The following is a 15,488-nucleotide window of genomic DNA, read 5'->3' as shown; positions in this document are numbered from 1 at the left end:
ATGGGGGTGAATCGATTAAGTGGAAGCCCATTACTTTTAGAAATCTGGGATCACAAGTACATTGTTCCAACCCTGATCTACTAGAGGAAAACTTGGAGCATGCAATGAAAGCATTGCACTTTCAGGCTACCTTTTGAAAGATAGATAGATAGATAGATAGATAGATAGATAGATAGATAGATAGATAGATAGATAGATAGATAACCTTTTGAAATACATTGACCCGGTCTGTTGCTGTTCGGGTGACTTTGTCAAAATGATGATGCATCTTGAGCTCTTCTGTTATTTTGCTAATATCCCAGTTGTGGTCCAGAAGGCAGTGTTTATGGAGCTAGACTGTACTATGGGATGTTATTTTGATTGTCTTTGGAGAAACCTAACCTCCAGACGAGCAGAGGTAATATGGGAGCCCAGGATTTTAATTGTAAAATAAAGCTGCCCAAATAGAATGGATTACTCTCTCACTAGAATGCCGTGACCCGCTGGAAGTGGGTGAGGAATACCTCGCTATTAAAAACAAATGTAACATAGCAAACTCCTGCACCCCACGAAAACCTAGGATTCACTCCCAAAACTACTAAGGGCGCACTGCACAGTCATGTCAGAGCTATTTGTAGGGATAAGTAAAACTTGGAAAGTCATAGATATGGAACCACAGACACACACCTATGTACAGACACTTTACTCAATGGGAGAGTGATAGCTTGGCCATATAGAGCCCTACTGAGAATAGCGGGACCTCACTGACATACGTTGGGGACAAGTGGAAGTCAGAACTTGTGAGAGAGCTACATGATAAGGCCTAAGACAAAATAGCAGAGTACCCCCATGAGGTATCTAGAAATACTAGACTGAAATTAACAACTTATATTACTCCCAAAATGATTTGTAAAATGAATCTGACTTGACCTGCCGTTAGCCCAAGATGTGCTTCATGGCAAGCAGCCTTCATCCATATATGGGACTGCCCCAGTATTCCAAAGCATTGATAAATGGTGGGAGGTTTATTGAACAATGCAACAGGTAGACCAAACTTGCCGATCTTTTACTAATATTGGCTTAAAGGACGATCACAGTAAAATGGAAGAAGTCCTACTATATCTTAGTAGGTCAGTGCATCCACCGTGCCAGTTGTGAAAGCCAGGCTCTGCCCTGGGAGAAGGCCTGTGGCCTCCGAATATACCACATAGTCCATGTTTGGGATGAATTATTGCTGAGTTTTATGCACGCAGCCAGGAGTGATGAGAAACCTCCTTCAAAAGAGAATATTAACTAACACCTCATTTTAGACTAACATCCCGAATGTATAGTTATTCTTCCTTCCCTCACTCCCTTCATTGAAAATGCATGACTGGACAGCTACATATAGCTCGCCTAGGCCCAGCCCTGCTGCACCGCTCTGCTTCCTCCCTGTTTTCCTGAGTGCTTTCTCCTAGTTTTTCCCTGCTTTCTCCTTCCCCCCTTTTTAGGTTTCGCCTGGGGCACGGAGCTCCTAGCTCCGCCCCCAGGAGAAATCTTTTGTTTTGCAGTATGGGGGACTTGAATCCGCCCCTTCTTCCATTGGCTAGCTCCATAAATGGAGGCTAGCCATTGGAAGATGGATCTGTCCGTCAAGGCCGGACCAGATAAGTGGGCGTTCCTGAGAATTTTTCCCTCTCCACCCTTTTCACATCGTCATCAAGGCCGTGGGCGGGGTTTATTTTTTTTTTAATCCGTTTCGTTTGGTCATTGTGCGGCCGATCTCCGCCAGAGGAAGTCCAGGTCCAGGTGAGTGCTGGCCGTTCCCGCCCCCCCTCCCGCTGTCCGTGTGCCTAAAGTCTGTGTGCTCGTAGGTGCTTCTGCTTGTTTATTTTGCCTGAAACAGTGAATGCTCTGTCACTTGCTGAGGTCTGTTTATTTGAAACATGTTTCCCGCCTCCCGAGCCGCAGCCGGTCCCGATGCCGATGTAACACGGCCTCCGCTCTCCCCGCCTCCCTCTCCCCTCCCACAGCAGATCCCCGCCTCCCCTCCCACAGCAGATCCCCGCCTCCCGAGCCGCAGTCGGTCCCGATGCCGATGTAACACGGCCTCCACTCTCCCCGCCTCCCTCTCCCCTCCCACAGCAGATCCCCGCCTCCCTCGTCTCCGGCCGGGCTCCCAGCTGCTGCTCTTGTGCTAATCATTTTTAATGGATTTGCAATTAGTAAAGCAGCAATTATTAGCAAAGCAATTAGCAAACAGCAAAATAGTTGTGTTAAATGAGTCTTCCAATCAGTATCTGCTCCTCCGCTCTCCCCGCCTCCCTCTCCCCTCCCACAGCAGATCCCCGCCTCCCCTCCCACAGCAGATCCCCGCCTCCTGAGCCGCAGCCGGTCCTGATGCCGATGTAACACGGCCTCCGCTCTCCCCGCCTCCCTCTCCCCTCCCACAGCAGATCCCCGCCTCCCTCGTCTCCGGCCGGGCTCACGGCTGCTGCTCTTGTGCTAATCATTTTTAATTGATTTACAATTAGCAAAGCAGCAATTATTAGCAAAGCAATTAGCAAACAGCAAAATATTTGTGTTAAATGAGTCTTCCGATCAGTATCTGCTTCAGTCTCGATTTTCCGCTATGTACCCAACATTCCACGGATTTGAAACTCGAACGTGTAATTAATAGTTCAATTTTAGGGCATCGTATGTGACGTGTATTTGTTTATATCTAACCTCTCGTTTTGTTTCTGGCTTGTTTTGAACCAGGATGTCTCTTAGAAATAAACCCGGTTACTAGCTAGTCCCGTTGTCAATAATAACAGATACAGAAGAGCTCATAAATATTGCACGTTGAGAAATGCACGTTTCCAAGATCCGAAAACCCGTGACGCACTGATGCGCAGCTAGTAAATACACCAGAATGGCTGCTTACATCATCCGCCATTTTATTCCCGAGTGCTCGCTGTCTGAGTGCAGTTATTCATTTGGGACCTGAACATTTAGCTGCGGTAATGACCTGCCTGTCCTAATGATGCTGCCGTTGCTACTCATGAAACACGGGTTTGCTGCTTTTGAGCAAACTATTCAGGTTCTTTCCCAGCACACCGGGTGATGTAGTCCGTGTTTTTTCCACACAATGTCTGCTATAAGAGACCTCTGGGTGATTATCAGGCCGTCAGGTCTTCTGTCCCAACAGAGTGTCGTGGAAACTCTCCAAAACCACGAAACGAGAAACCTAGAGCAACAGGCATTTCTTTTTCAGTGGTGTCTGTGTAAGCAGTTAGGTCTCTCGTTGTGGCTGGTGCTAGGTTTATACCGAGTATGCACTACTAAACCTATATTGCAAATGCGTACATAGTGGGCTTTATATGAGTCTGTTGTTGCCCACTGATATCTTTATTTTATGTTAACAGAGATTTGTATAGTGCTGTATAGCCTTTAGTATGGCCATGTAGCATTTTCAGGTTCGGGTAACTTCTCCCTCAGGTTTTGAGAATTCATCACACACTATAGTATGTTTTGTGTGTCAGCACCAACACTGGCAGTTTAGGCATGCTTTATGCTAAGTGTTTATATTTGATTATAGTGTGGGTAACCAGAGATCTTACTCAGTTTCAGGTATGCGCCACCTGAAGATTGATATGGGTATTACTCAGCTTGAGGTATCTGCAGGAGGAAACTGAGACTTTGTTGTCTTGTTAAGGTCCACAGTATCCTTTTTAGTCTTGTTAGCTGTCAGGTGTTGGTGTAGGGTGTTATTCATTGTTTTCAAACAGTGTTTGATATATGTGCATTGTTCTGACTAATGTGTTGCGTTGTCCAACTATGGAATGTCAGAGTGTGTGATACAAATACGTAGTGTTCCTTCCAGTGTGTTATGTTGCATTTTCCCAGTTATCTAATGTAGCTTCTAAGTACTATTTGAATCCACCCGACTCTGTACATCCAAGTGCATCCCCCTGTAGGTTGCATGCATGGCTACTTCTGTTATTTATTATACTGCACGATGTTACTAGTGCATTGATCCCAAACTATATGGAATATGTGAGCTGTGTTGGTTGCATAGGCAGAGTAGTGTCTAATGTGTTGTCCGGTGTGCTTGTTGTTGAGAGGAGCAGAGTAATACCAACCATCATAGTATGTATGCACTATGTTGGATGTGGATCAGTGTTCTGTCTCATGCTTTCTGATGGATACAGAGGTTTATTTGATGTGGCTTATGATGCAATGGAGTATTGGGGACCGAGCTACATAAACCTACATATTTTCAATTTCAGCCATATTGTACTAAATGAATTTGCCCAGAACACACATTTTGTAGTGCAGTGGCAACGCTGGGATTAGAAATACCACCCCCACCACGTTTCCCGGGTCAGGAATTTAGTTACCGTGACACCTGAACTGAGAGGAATATCAGACTTGCGGGGTCATGCCCAGGCTGCCAGATGCCTCACTATCATGGGGATACAAAAGATCCAGGACGTCCCTGTGTGTGTGTGTGGCTCTGGGTGTGTGTGTGTGTGTGTGTAGTAGTAATTGCTGTCTGCTGAGCTCGTCCGTAGGGTACAATAGGTCTCACAGTTGCGAAAGATTAAGCTAATGACAATGTAAATGACAATAACATTTATTTATCTGTATTCAAAACCAAATCATAAATACAAATTTTAACATTTACAATGCCAATAGCTCAAACTTTTCCAAAGGCGAAACCATTGCATTGTAAATGCTTGTTTTCTGAGTGCTTTCTCCAGCTTTTCCCTCCTTGTTTACTGCTTTCTCCTTCCTCCCCTCCTTTTTTGAGTATTTTCTCCTGCTTTTCCCTAGTTTTTACTGCTTTCTCCTTCCTTTCCACCCGTTTTCGGAGTTCTTATACCTGCTTTGTTCCTTGTTTTTTCACTGCTCCTGGTTTTGTTTCCTCATTTGCCGCTCCCTCCTGTTTTCCTGCTTACTGCCTAACCCTGCCCACCACCTTTCAGCTCCCCTCCTCTTCCCAGGAGATCACAGCGCGACCCTATTGAGAAGGCCCAAGGCCCATCTCTCCTATGCTGCTGCACTGCCCTTCTTCCGCCCAGTGTTTCTGAGTGCTTTCTCCTGCTTTTCCCTTGTTCGTACTGCTTTCTCCTTCCTTTTCCATTGTTTTTCTGATTGCTTTCTCTTGCTTTTGCCTCGCTTTTTTACTGCTTTCTCCTTCCTCTCCCCTGTTTTTCTGCGTGATTTCTCCTGCTTTTGCCATGGTTTTCAACGCTTTCTTCACGAAGCAGTGAGCAACTCCAGTGCCTTGAAGCCCTCATGGGTGATTTGGCGCTTTATAAATTCTGATTGATTGATTTATATGCCCTTAGTAGACCCCGATTCGATAGAGAGCTGAAGCTAAGTTTTATGAGTTACCTGTATACAGCATGCTTGCCTCCTTAGCTCATCCCTCACCTTAGCACTGTCACCGATATACTTCACCCCATTATCCAATATTGCTGCTTCACCTGAAAAGTATTTGGCACGCCTGCCACTAATTACACGAGAGGCTGTTTTGACCCTCATGTTGGAGAGTATATTTAAACTGAGTTTTTAAGTTGGCTGGGTAGATAGCCCATTAATTAACGTAGATACTTACATGCGTATATAAATGGAAGCAGTACACTTTGTATGTCATCTGTAAGATGAATGTTGTTACATGGAAATGTCAATAACCATTGTTTCAAAAAATCAAATATTTAAGGATTCTACAGGATTAACAACACTTCTGCAATTAGTTAAGCGGTGAAGCACACAAATGTAGTTTAGCTCTTGCAGAGGTACTGGCAGTGCTCTGAGAAAGGTGGGGGTACAGTGTTTCTTTCAAGTGCCTGATGGTGTTCATTGTTGCTGCTTTCAGAGGTCAGTCAACTACTCCCAGTGCCGTGTACATTGTAAACAGCTTCAAGGTTGGCTGGTAGGCCTAAATCCCCACACAGTTAGTTATAAAGTGATTTGCCATATTGTGGGCCTTCAATCTGTGTGTTCCTGTTGGCCAGTGCCTGTATTCGTACGTAAATTTGTGGCAGAAGAGATTAAGTACATATAAAATATTTCAATTGCAGTGAGGATCTGTTGGTTGTGGATGTTTGTGGGCGTCTGTGACTGCATATATCTCTGTATTAATATTGGTGTTTATGGTGTTAATCAGTCTGGCAGTGCCTATCCTAAACTTACAGTGACTGCTTCAAACATAATGTGGTTACCTCTGGCATAATAGAGGCCCTACCTGGCTGTTTGTGGTCATCTTTTGCATGCTGGCAGCCACTTCTGGCATAATTATGGTTATTTCTGAGCTGTTGTGTTTATTCTTTGCTTGATATGTGGGTCGATGCACAAGGCGTCACTGGAAATAAGCTGTTCCTGGCTGATGAGCCCACAACTAGGGTGATACAGGTCCTAGGTTGCTTGTGTTCTGGTTCAGGAGGGGCCTGGCTTGGTAGTTCGGGATAGATTTTTTCTGATTGGAGCAGGGTCAGGACTGATTTGCATATAGCTGGGTCCAAACGGAGGTGACTTGGTGTGCAAAATAAAGATGGCTTGAGATTGCGACCTTAGTTGCAACCAGTGACTGATACTCCTTCAGGCATTCAATCCATCACCTGTTAGTATGCTTTAGTGTGTCACTGTAAGTGGGACATGTATGCCTAGACGTGGGTCCCATGGATACTGTGTCACTGGAACAAAGCTGTACCCGGTGATGAGATCACAATTAGAGTGAAACAGATCTTGGATTGCTTGTGTTCAGGGATGACCTGGCTCGGCAGTTCTGGCTAGACTGTTGGATTGGAGCAGGGTCAATACTGATGTGCATATAGCTAGGTCCAAACTGAGGTGACATGGTATACGAAATAACGATGGATTGGGATTCAACCCGAGTAATATCAGTGTCTGATATTAATTCAAGCATTCCATCATCACTTTTGTATATACTTTGAATGATGGCGGACTCCCTGGATGCAATGGTGGTGATTTCTTGGCATATTGTTGACAATGCATATTCCTATCATAATATTAGCCATACTTGGCAATTAAATGTTAAATGTTGTATACTTGTAAAGCGCACAGCTGCCCCAGCAAAGGGGCGTCCCGGCGCTGTATACCGCTGGGGAACCCATCCTGGCTTTCCCTGTGAGATGGTCCCTCCTGGGCATCTCCAAGGTGTAGACAAGCATCCCCGGCGCTGATGGGGCCGTTAGTAGAGATTAAGCAAGCTATTGCCCAGAGTTGCTGAGTGGGACCCATGGTTGGAGTAGGCACCGAGGCGAGAATTATCGAGTCCGCTGACCATGGCCCAAGACCCTGCCGCGCCGGGAATCGAACCCTGGTCCCGGGTCAACCTCTGCTTCCGGGTCTGCCGCCTCTAACCAGTGAGCCACACCACTTAAGAGCATCCATTCCATTATATTGCCACACTGGGAATTATAATGGTAAGCTTTGGCATATTGTTGGAATCCTTGGAATGATGGTAACAACATGGGCACTATCTGACACAATTTTAAACCTGATATAATGGAGGTCATTCTCAGTACACTGTGAACATCCTTGGCATGATGGTGCCCACTAGTGTCATATTTACGGTGTTTGCACAATGGTGGTAATTTATTTATTGAGAGTATCCGTGACCTGATGGTGCACACACCTGACATAATGCTGCCCGTCATTGGCATGTGGTGAGAATCCATTGAGCACACTCCTGGTATACTGACATACACCATTGACAAACAGTAGGCATTCTTGCAATACCTTAACGCATCCCTGGCATAGTGGTGGAAATCCATGGTACATAACAGGCATCCACTGCATCATATAGTGATTCATGCTATATAAGGTAGTAGCTATCCAAGTTTTATAATAAGCTTAGGTGTAGCCAATGATAATGGGAAATTGTTGTGTGCAAACCAACTATGTATTTACTGAAAATAAAAAAATATATTATGTTTAGTAAAATACAGAATTTGATAATTGCAAGCTTTTGTTTGGAGAATTAATTTTTCTATCCAAAATCAAAACCCACATTGATACCAAATGTGTGTATTACCAAAAATGGCAAGCTGGTGTTTATTGCAAGACACATTGCTTATATACTATACTGCCTTGGTGACGATTTATTTTGTTTGAGCTAATAGTTGTCTCACGTTTGGAATAGTATTCTTTAATACAAATGATCATTTGTTTAAAGTGGGATGGTTGTTTTACCCACAAAAATGGTCTTAAAGGCATTTTGAAAGTGGTATTTAATAGTGCTTATGGCAGTCCTGCATCTCCAACTGTCACCATCAATAGGCATTCCAGAATATTTCTTTGTTTTATGGTGTCTGCTGTGGTTTTGAGATGTATTGTGCCATCATTCCCTGGATGCCCCATTTAAAATCACTTCATATAATTATATTTCACTTCTTGAAATCCCTGCTTTGGCTGATGGTAGCCATAAGCATAATTTTCAAGAATCTATGCCTTACGGTCAAGTGTATCTAGAAGTCAGTTCCAAAACATTTGAGGGAAAAAGTCATACTATGAACTCAAGTCAGCACATTAAGGCCAAAGAGATGGATGGTACCGGAGGTCACAAATACCAGCTTTCATTTGATAGAGAATTTTAGTTTTAGAAAATCAATAAATACCCATTTTCTTCTTACTTCGTTACTTCAGTTTGCAACATGCAACCTTCTAAATAATAAATATTGCCAATATGAAAATATATGTATATACTTTAGCAAACACTAATACATACAGTTTCCTAATATACATATTGAAGGATTGGCAGTCTCAGTTACATATACGTTCAGGGTAAAGTTAGCTGTCTGTAAGGGCTTATGTGATCACCAGAAAAATGGTTATTAGAAACAGAACTAAGCGTGGGATTGTGGCACTGCCCACATATTGATCTTCAGTACAAGCATTTGATTGAGATAAAATGTTCTGCCTAAGGGAGTGCAGGGTGCAGCACATTAAATCCAGACCTATTGGCATTGCCAATGCATTCTCTTTATTTTTTTTTTACACATATTTTGACCCACCCACCCCCAGTTTTTCAAGCAGTTCTCCCTTAGACTCCCTTAGATGGCTAAGAACGGTGCCTGAAAAATAGGGATTTCTGTTTTAACTTTGAATGAATTGTTAACATTTTTCAGTTTAAGGATTTACCCATTAATCTTGTATCACTGTTCTGTTTTTAATTCAGCAGGATAAAACCTCCTATAACAACCATGTCTCCTAGGTTCAGTCAGTACATTGTAGATGAAACATTTACACCTCAAATTTGGAGGCCTTTTTGTTGATGATTTTGTCACTTTAGCCAGCACACTTACTGGCAAGTTCAAAACATTCTGTGAATTTCACATCAATTTGTTTTAATACAATTACATACCATTAAGAAAATGCCTACCGTTTAAACATTTAACATTCCAGGTGATCAAAAATGTGCCTTTTAAACAGCTTTGTTCTGACACAGAAAGATGAATCTTTAATAAGTGGGAAAACTACGGAAAGGTTAGCTTTTTAGCACAGTGCCAGATTTTCTACGTTATGAAAGTGAGAAACCTGGACACTACATTGAAGAAATATGATATTGTTTACCCATCTCAAGTCTAAATAAAAGTACAAGTGACATACATTAATGAACTGTTGTCTAATGCCATTTAACTACAAATTTACTCTTGTTATCATGATATGGCATGTTGTGCCAGGTTATGTTATAATTGTACTGAACAATCATACAGTAAATAAAATCTAATATGCATATTTTTTTCAGATCCGGTAAGGAAAACAGATTTGTTAAACATCTACGCTTTCAATTGCTGGCAGCCGAAGCAACTTTATCCAGACCCCACCGCACAGTAGGACTTAAAGCAATCCTATGCTCTCTTTGAATTCTCACTTTTTGTAACAAAGAGTGTCTTTTTTGAATAAGGTTTATGGTTTGGGATTTATTTTAATTACTGATGAGATGACATTCTTTTTAAGCTGTGTTCAAGCAATGTTGAAGCCATTGAAGTATTAATGCTCATCGGAGGAATACAAATGGAATACCATTGATTGGGATGTTAGTATCTTTTTCTAAAGAGTATAGAACAGTAGAGCTACAGTGGTGGGCTGCATAAAAAAATGTTATGGTGACTATTGCAATTAAAACTTTCTGACATACATCCAATTTCTTGCAACTAGATGAGCTAAAAGAATGTCACAAATACACAGAAAAATATAAACACAAACTGTGTTGCTTCACTTGAGAAAAATTCTCAGAGGCCTATTTTGATAGATACAAGAAAAGTCTTATATATTTTCTTCTTAGTGTGGGAGATGCTTAGTCTTTCCATTTAAATTTCTCTATTTGTCACAAATCGACTTTTAAACATTTGTCCCTAAAAAACAGCCTCCCTGAATGGGTTGAAGGATGTCTAAGTTAGTCATAGAGAGAACAGTTTCTTAACATACAAATGGGTCAGGATCAACAGACAGGAACTTCTTTACGGAAAGTGTAGTAAATTCCTTATACCTCTTTGCACAGAAGCAACTGGGGTAAAATCAGTAATTAAATACAGAAAGGCCTGGTCTGAGGGACTAATAGCGCAGAGCGAGCAAAATTGAACTAAGTACAATATGCATAGACTGTTAAAGGGACATTGGTGGGCATGTTGGGCCAGGTTTTCTCTCCTGAACCTATCCATAACTATGTAAGTGTGTTTGGCAGAACTTCTTGATTTAGCCTGGCTTTCCTTAGAAGCGAGTGTATGTTTTTTTTCCTTTTCTCACAACAACCGATTGGCCCTGATTCCTACCATTTTATGATGGCATTCACTTCAATCATGGTACACAGGCAAAGTACTCTAACTCTCAGCTTCATGGGTTTAAATAAAATATATTTTAAGGGACACATTATTTGTTTTCAGTTGGCTTGCTCATGCCAATGCCCACTGGCTGAATTCACCCTATGGTGGAGCTGGTTTGTATCCTCATGAGGTGTGGTCTAGCGAGTCCCCGTTTTTGCCTAAATTGCCTGTGTCTTCCTACTTCCAAATCCCAGCTGCACATGGGAGCTTGCATAGGCTACTTTTGAGTAACATATAAGGGACATTCCCACATCGGTCTGCAAGCAATAGATTAATTCCTGTATTGCAATGTCGGATTAACTGTGACTCTTTGTTTTCTTACCATGATGTAAAATTTCGGTATTTATGTTAAAGCGTACATTTCTTTAAACTTAATGAACTTTTTTACCCACTTTTACCATGTTCCACTAGTTCCACATGCATCTCCACAGCTGGTACGAAGAGACTTCGAGCTATCTGTAACACACAGGTAAGCACACATCCAGACAAAACATGTTGTTTGACACATCACTAAAAGAGCGATAGATGAATCATAAAGGAGTAATGTTTTGGAAGTTTCTGAAATAAGTAACATTTGTATACTTAAGACTTTAATGACTCTGAACACTCAGAAAACTCATATGTTGACTATCAGTTTTTCTAATGCTGATATTGTTCCCAGATCTTTGAAAAAAGATATCAATGGTGAGATGGTGCATAGTGATTACAATGGACTGTTGTTCTGTATGGCTCTTTACTTTCCATTTCTATGTGCTCCTCTCAACTCCTCGATATAAGTTATTTTGCATATTCAGTCACCTCTACTTATCATTTTAAAATAAGTAAAATTAACTGCTTCCAAACGTCTTGAGTTAAACATACATTGATCTTCTTTATGAAGCATCCTATATACAGTTCTCTCTCTGAATACAGTTGCCCTAACCTAGATCTCTGTTGAATGAACTCATTGTGCTCCTGGGACTGTACCTACTCAGAGAGCGAATGCTGTACTGCCCACACTAGTTCAGGAATGGTGGGGAACGGGGCTTAAAACCACAAGTACCTGTAGACCACATCTGCAGTGTGGGCTAGTAGATCTCATGCTGCCTTCTATGGGCACTTGCGTGGTCCATAGAACTTGCTCAGATTACCTTGAAGATCACTCACAGGCCACCTGTGTGTCCCCAGAGTTGTTACCTCTTAAAGGCTTTTTAGACTTTGTAGCTTTTGGAATTGTGAAAGTCAGAGCAGCACAGAGAGTCTGTTTAAGAAATATAAATATAGCAACAAGTAAGTAAAAATATGTATCCAGTATAACATGACATTTAAAAGATCAGCGTTTTTTCTTTCTTGAAAGTAATCCCAAGAGATGCATCACCAGAAAACAACAGGTATGAAGTATCTGGTGAAATTACTATTTTGACATGAGACCAACCATCATCTCTTCCCCAACCCGCTCCACTTAAGATGCAGAAGGGTCGCATGTACTTTGCCTCTACACATACCTGTGACAATTGCAGGTAGAAAGGTGTAGTAGCAGAATGTGTCTCTACTTAGTATGAGTTTGGGACTCGCAGAAATGCTGATGGAATGGGCCTTTGAGAACATGCCTTATTGGTAGCCCAAGCATATGGGGACCAACAACAAAATTAAAAGTAGTACTGGACATATCTGACCAATGAAAATAACCACCTGTTTATGTAGCGTATACCTGCTGATGCTGCTTTTTATTTCAGATCAGTGTTCTAACCAATTCTAGACCATATATAAATCGAGGGTCGCTGACATTAAGTTATTTGTGGAGGATACATGTTTTATCCATTGGTGAAACAGTTATTTAACCTATGCATTTGGATCATCAGTTGACAATTTAGCTATATAGCACAATGTTTTGTACAAAGGCTAAAGCAGAAGTGTCTATCATATGTACTGGAAGGGCCTGATCTTTGCTTGAGTTTCAGACTATCCGCCTAGGATCCTTTGACAGTCAGTTACTCTAAATGGAACTCGTTTACATAGATAGTGGTTGTTTTGAAAACCTAAGTGGAGGCTGCCTTCTTGGACCAATTGTGCACTCCAAACCTTTCCTGAAAATGTCCTCTTTGAGTGAGGAATCTGATACATCGAGTGATGGAGCGCACACAGATGTCAAAGTTCCACATAATAAGATCTCAGTTCAAGTCCAGCAGGGCCTCTAAAGGAAGTGGCTGGAGTGTGGGCTTCTCTGAGATAGTTTCTATAAAGATACTAAACACATACTATGTCAAATAAAAAAACTCTTAAAATGTAAATATTAATCCCAAGAACTGATGTTCATTTTACCAAAGCTTAATTATTTGGGGTAGATATGACTTAAAACAAGTGAAGCAAGACCGGTTTGAAAGATAAACCAGTGACAACTGATATGTTTGATTACATTGTTAAAGGCTTGATAACAGTGGAAAAAGTCGACGTTGAGTACTTTTTCCATTAGCAATACTAAAAGCTGTCAACCCCTGGAGCGAATTGTAGGCACTGCTGTTGATTTTGCTCTTCGCACTATGAATTCTAACGATTGCACACTTAAAAATGGCTTGTAGAAGCTTGGCAGTCTGCATCACTGAGTTGTGGCTAAAATGTTAAAAAAATTCCGTAGAGAGACTTGATTACACAATTATCTGAAAGTCTGTTTCTTCTACAATGCCTTTAAAATAAAATACTAAAGTATACAAAATAATAAAATACTGAGCAAACATTTTATCACCACTATAGAAAATACCCCTTAACCTTCTATGAATCAAAAAATGCTGTTACTTTGACATATTGTGACAAAGAGGGGATTATTGTAGAGGAAAGCCTGTTTGTAATTGTTTTTTAGTGTAATGAAGTGCTATGAAATTCCTTGAACATTATTTGCTTACGGGCACCTTTATTATTCCTCACATAGTTTACTTGTAATAGCTTTCAGATGGAGGACCTGGAATAATTTATTTATTTCTAGCTGCTCAATGGTAGCAGCATACTGGGCTGATGCCGAATCATATTTTATACATTATCAATCATGTCGTGTCTCAAGATCTTGCATTAGTGTTTCTTGTGGTAAATTCTTCTCAAAGATTACCTTAATATATTCAAGCAATCCCTTTTCTCAAATCTGTATTATATAATTGATAATGAGGTACACGTGGGTCAACCAAGAATCCCTCTTGTTTGCAGATTAAGGTGAAAACCTGTGGAAAGGTTGAGAATCAGATTGCAATACATTAACATGTTGGAGCCTTCAGAAGCATTATGTCTTCCACTCTTGTTCTAGTCTAAGCACACACTGTACTCGACAACCATGTTTGTCTTGCTGTTCCACTTGATAATGCTCTGATATTCCTTCAGTGAGAAGAGGGCTGGAGACTGCCTAGCTCGAAACTATTATTAACAGTGATTGTTGGTTGGAAGGATTATAAATCTATTGTCGTTAAACAATACCTGTTCTGGAAAAAATCGAAGCTATGTACCAAGTAAGCTTCACATATGGTGAGACACGACTGTGGCAGGGAGGGCTGGTAATTGGGAGCATCTCTTGCAATAACATTCCAGTGCGGTATTTAATCACACGCCTTCAAAGGCCCTTCTCTCCCTAAAACAGACACTCACTCTCAATTTAAGATGGGATCAAGCTTAGAAAAAGAAGCATGGACAGTCAAAACTGCTAAGTAAAGGCCTACAAAGCCTGCTGTTTGCTGTGTTTTGTCACCCCACTGGGGGGAGGAGAATTAAATTACAAAGTCCAAACAGTTTGCGAGCATTGTGTGCGACCGTACCATAAGAGACCCACCAATTCTAGTGTCTCAAATGAGGCATAGAATCAGGCAGACTAGCTGCACATGAATCCTTAATCCTGCATTCATATCAAAGTTTCCTAGCACATGGTTTTTAGATAAAGAATGTCTTAATTTTCAGAATATTGACAATGTGTTTACTCTTTCGTATCTCAGGTTTTCTACCAAATCCTGGCTGTCGAAGGTGTGTCAAGTGTGTCATAAAAGCATGATGTTCGGAGTGAAGTGTAAGCACTGCAAGTGAGTTAAGATTAATTCCTGGCTTGGGTCAGAGAGATCTTCTACCTGCTTCTTGGGGCTCTTAATGAATTCTAATCATAATCAAAAAAATCTACCATGTATTCTTTCAATACCGCCTACTCCAGAAGTCTTCTTCAGTCATTGTCCAAGTACCTTTTCAGGAGTTCCCATAAGTATTGTGTTTCAGCAGTTTCATTGCAGTAAGTAGTGTCAGTAAGCCATTCTTATATGGTGGGAATCGGACCCTTCATCCAAGAAGAAAGCAGTCGTCTTTTCGCCAATAATAGGAGTGCTGCAGTTATTATTCTTACCAACGTTGGGAAGGGGCTTGACATAGGATAACAGCAATAATCTATAAGAGCAGTCTACCTGTGTCTCAGTAATCTGATGTATACATTTTAACAAAATCTAACCAGTAAATTCTTACCAGGCCAAATGGGTGAGTGGAGCAATGAGCACAATGTGCTGGTACACTGGTATCTATTTCATGTAGAAATGTTGGGTTATAGTATATACTGATTATGAATTCGAAATGCAATAATTAATTTATGCATGTACTTTGTGGACGTGAGTTTCATTGTGTGCAACAGTAAGTCCATACAGCACTGCACAGGTGTTCATAAATATCAAGCTCCCAATTTACCTGTGCTATGAGTTTACG

The 15,488-nt window shown here is 41.3% G+C and overlaps 1 protein-coding gene across 1 annotated transcript in view; it reads left to right on the top strand.

The window, feature by feature from the left end:
- KSR1 (kinase suppressor of ras 1) overlaps window positions 1-15,488 on the top strand; it is a 588,594-nt gene that overhangs the window by 432,659 nt on the left and 140,447 nt on the right. Inside the window, 2 exon segments of the mRNA XM_086954818.1 lie at window positions 11,208-11,265; window positions 14,744-14,827. Of these exon segments, the coding sequence (XP_086810944.1) occupies window positions 11,208-11,265; window positions 14,744-14,827 (142 nt within the window).

Source organism: Lissotriton vulgaris, chromosome 2_1, assembly GCF_964263255.1.
Source record: "Lissotriton vulgaris chromosome 2_1, aLisVul1.2, whole genome shotgun sequence".
In the NCBI taxonomy this organism is placed as follows: Eukaryota; Metazoa; Chordata; class Amphibia; order Caudata; family Salamandridae; genus Lissotriton; species Lissotriton vulgaris.
This window is presented reverse-complemented; position numbering and strand designations above follow the sequence as displayed.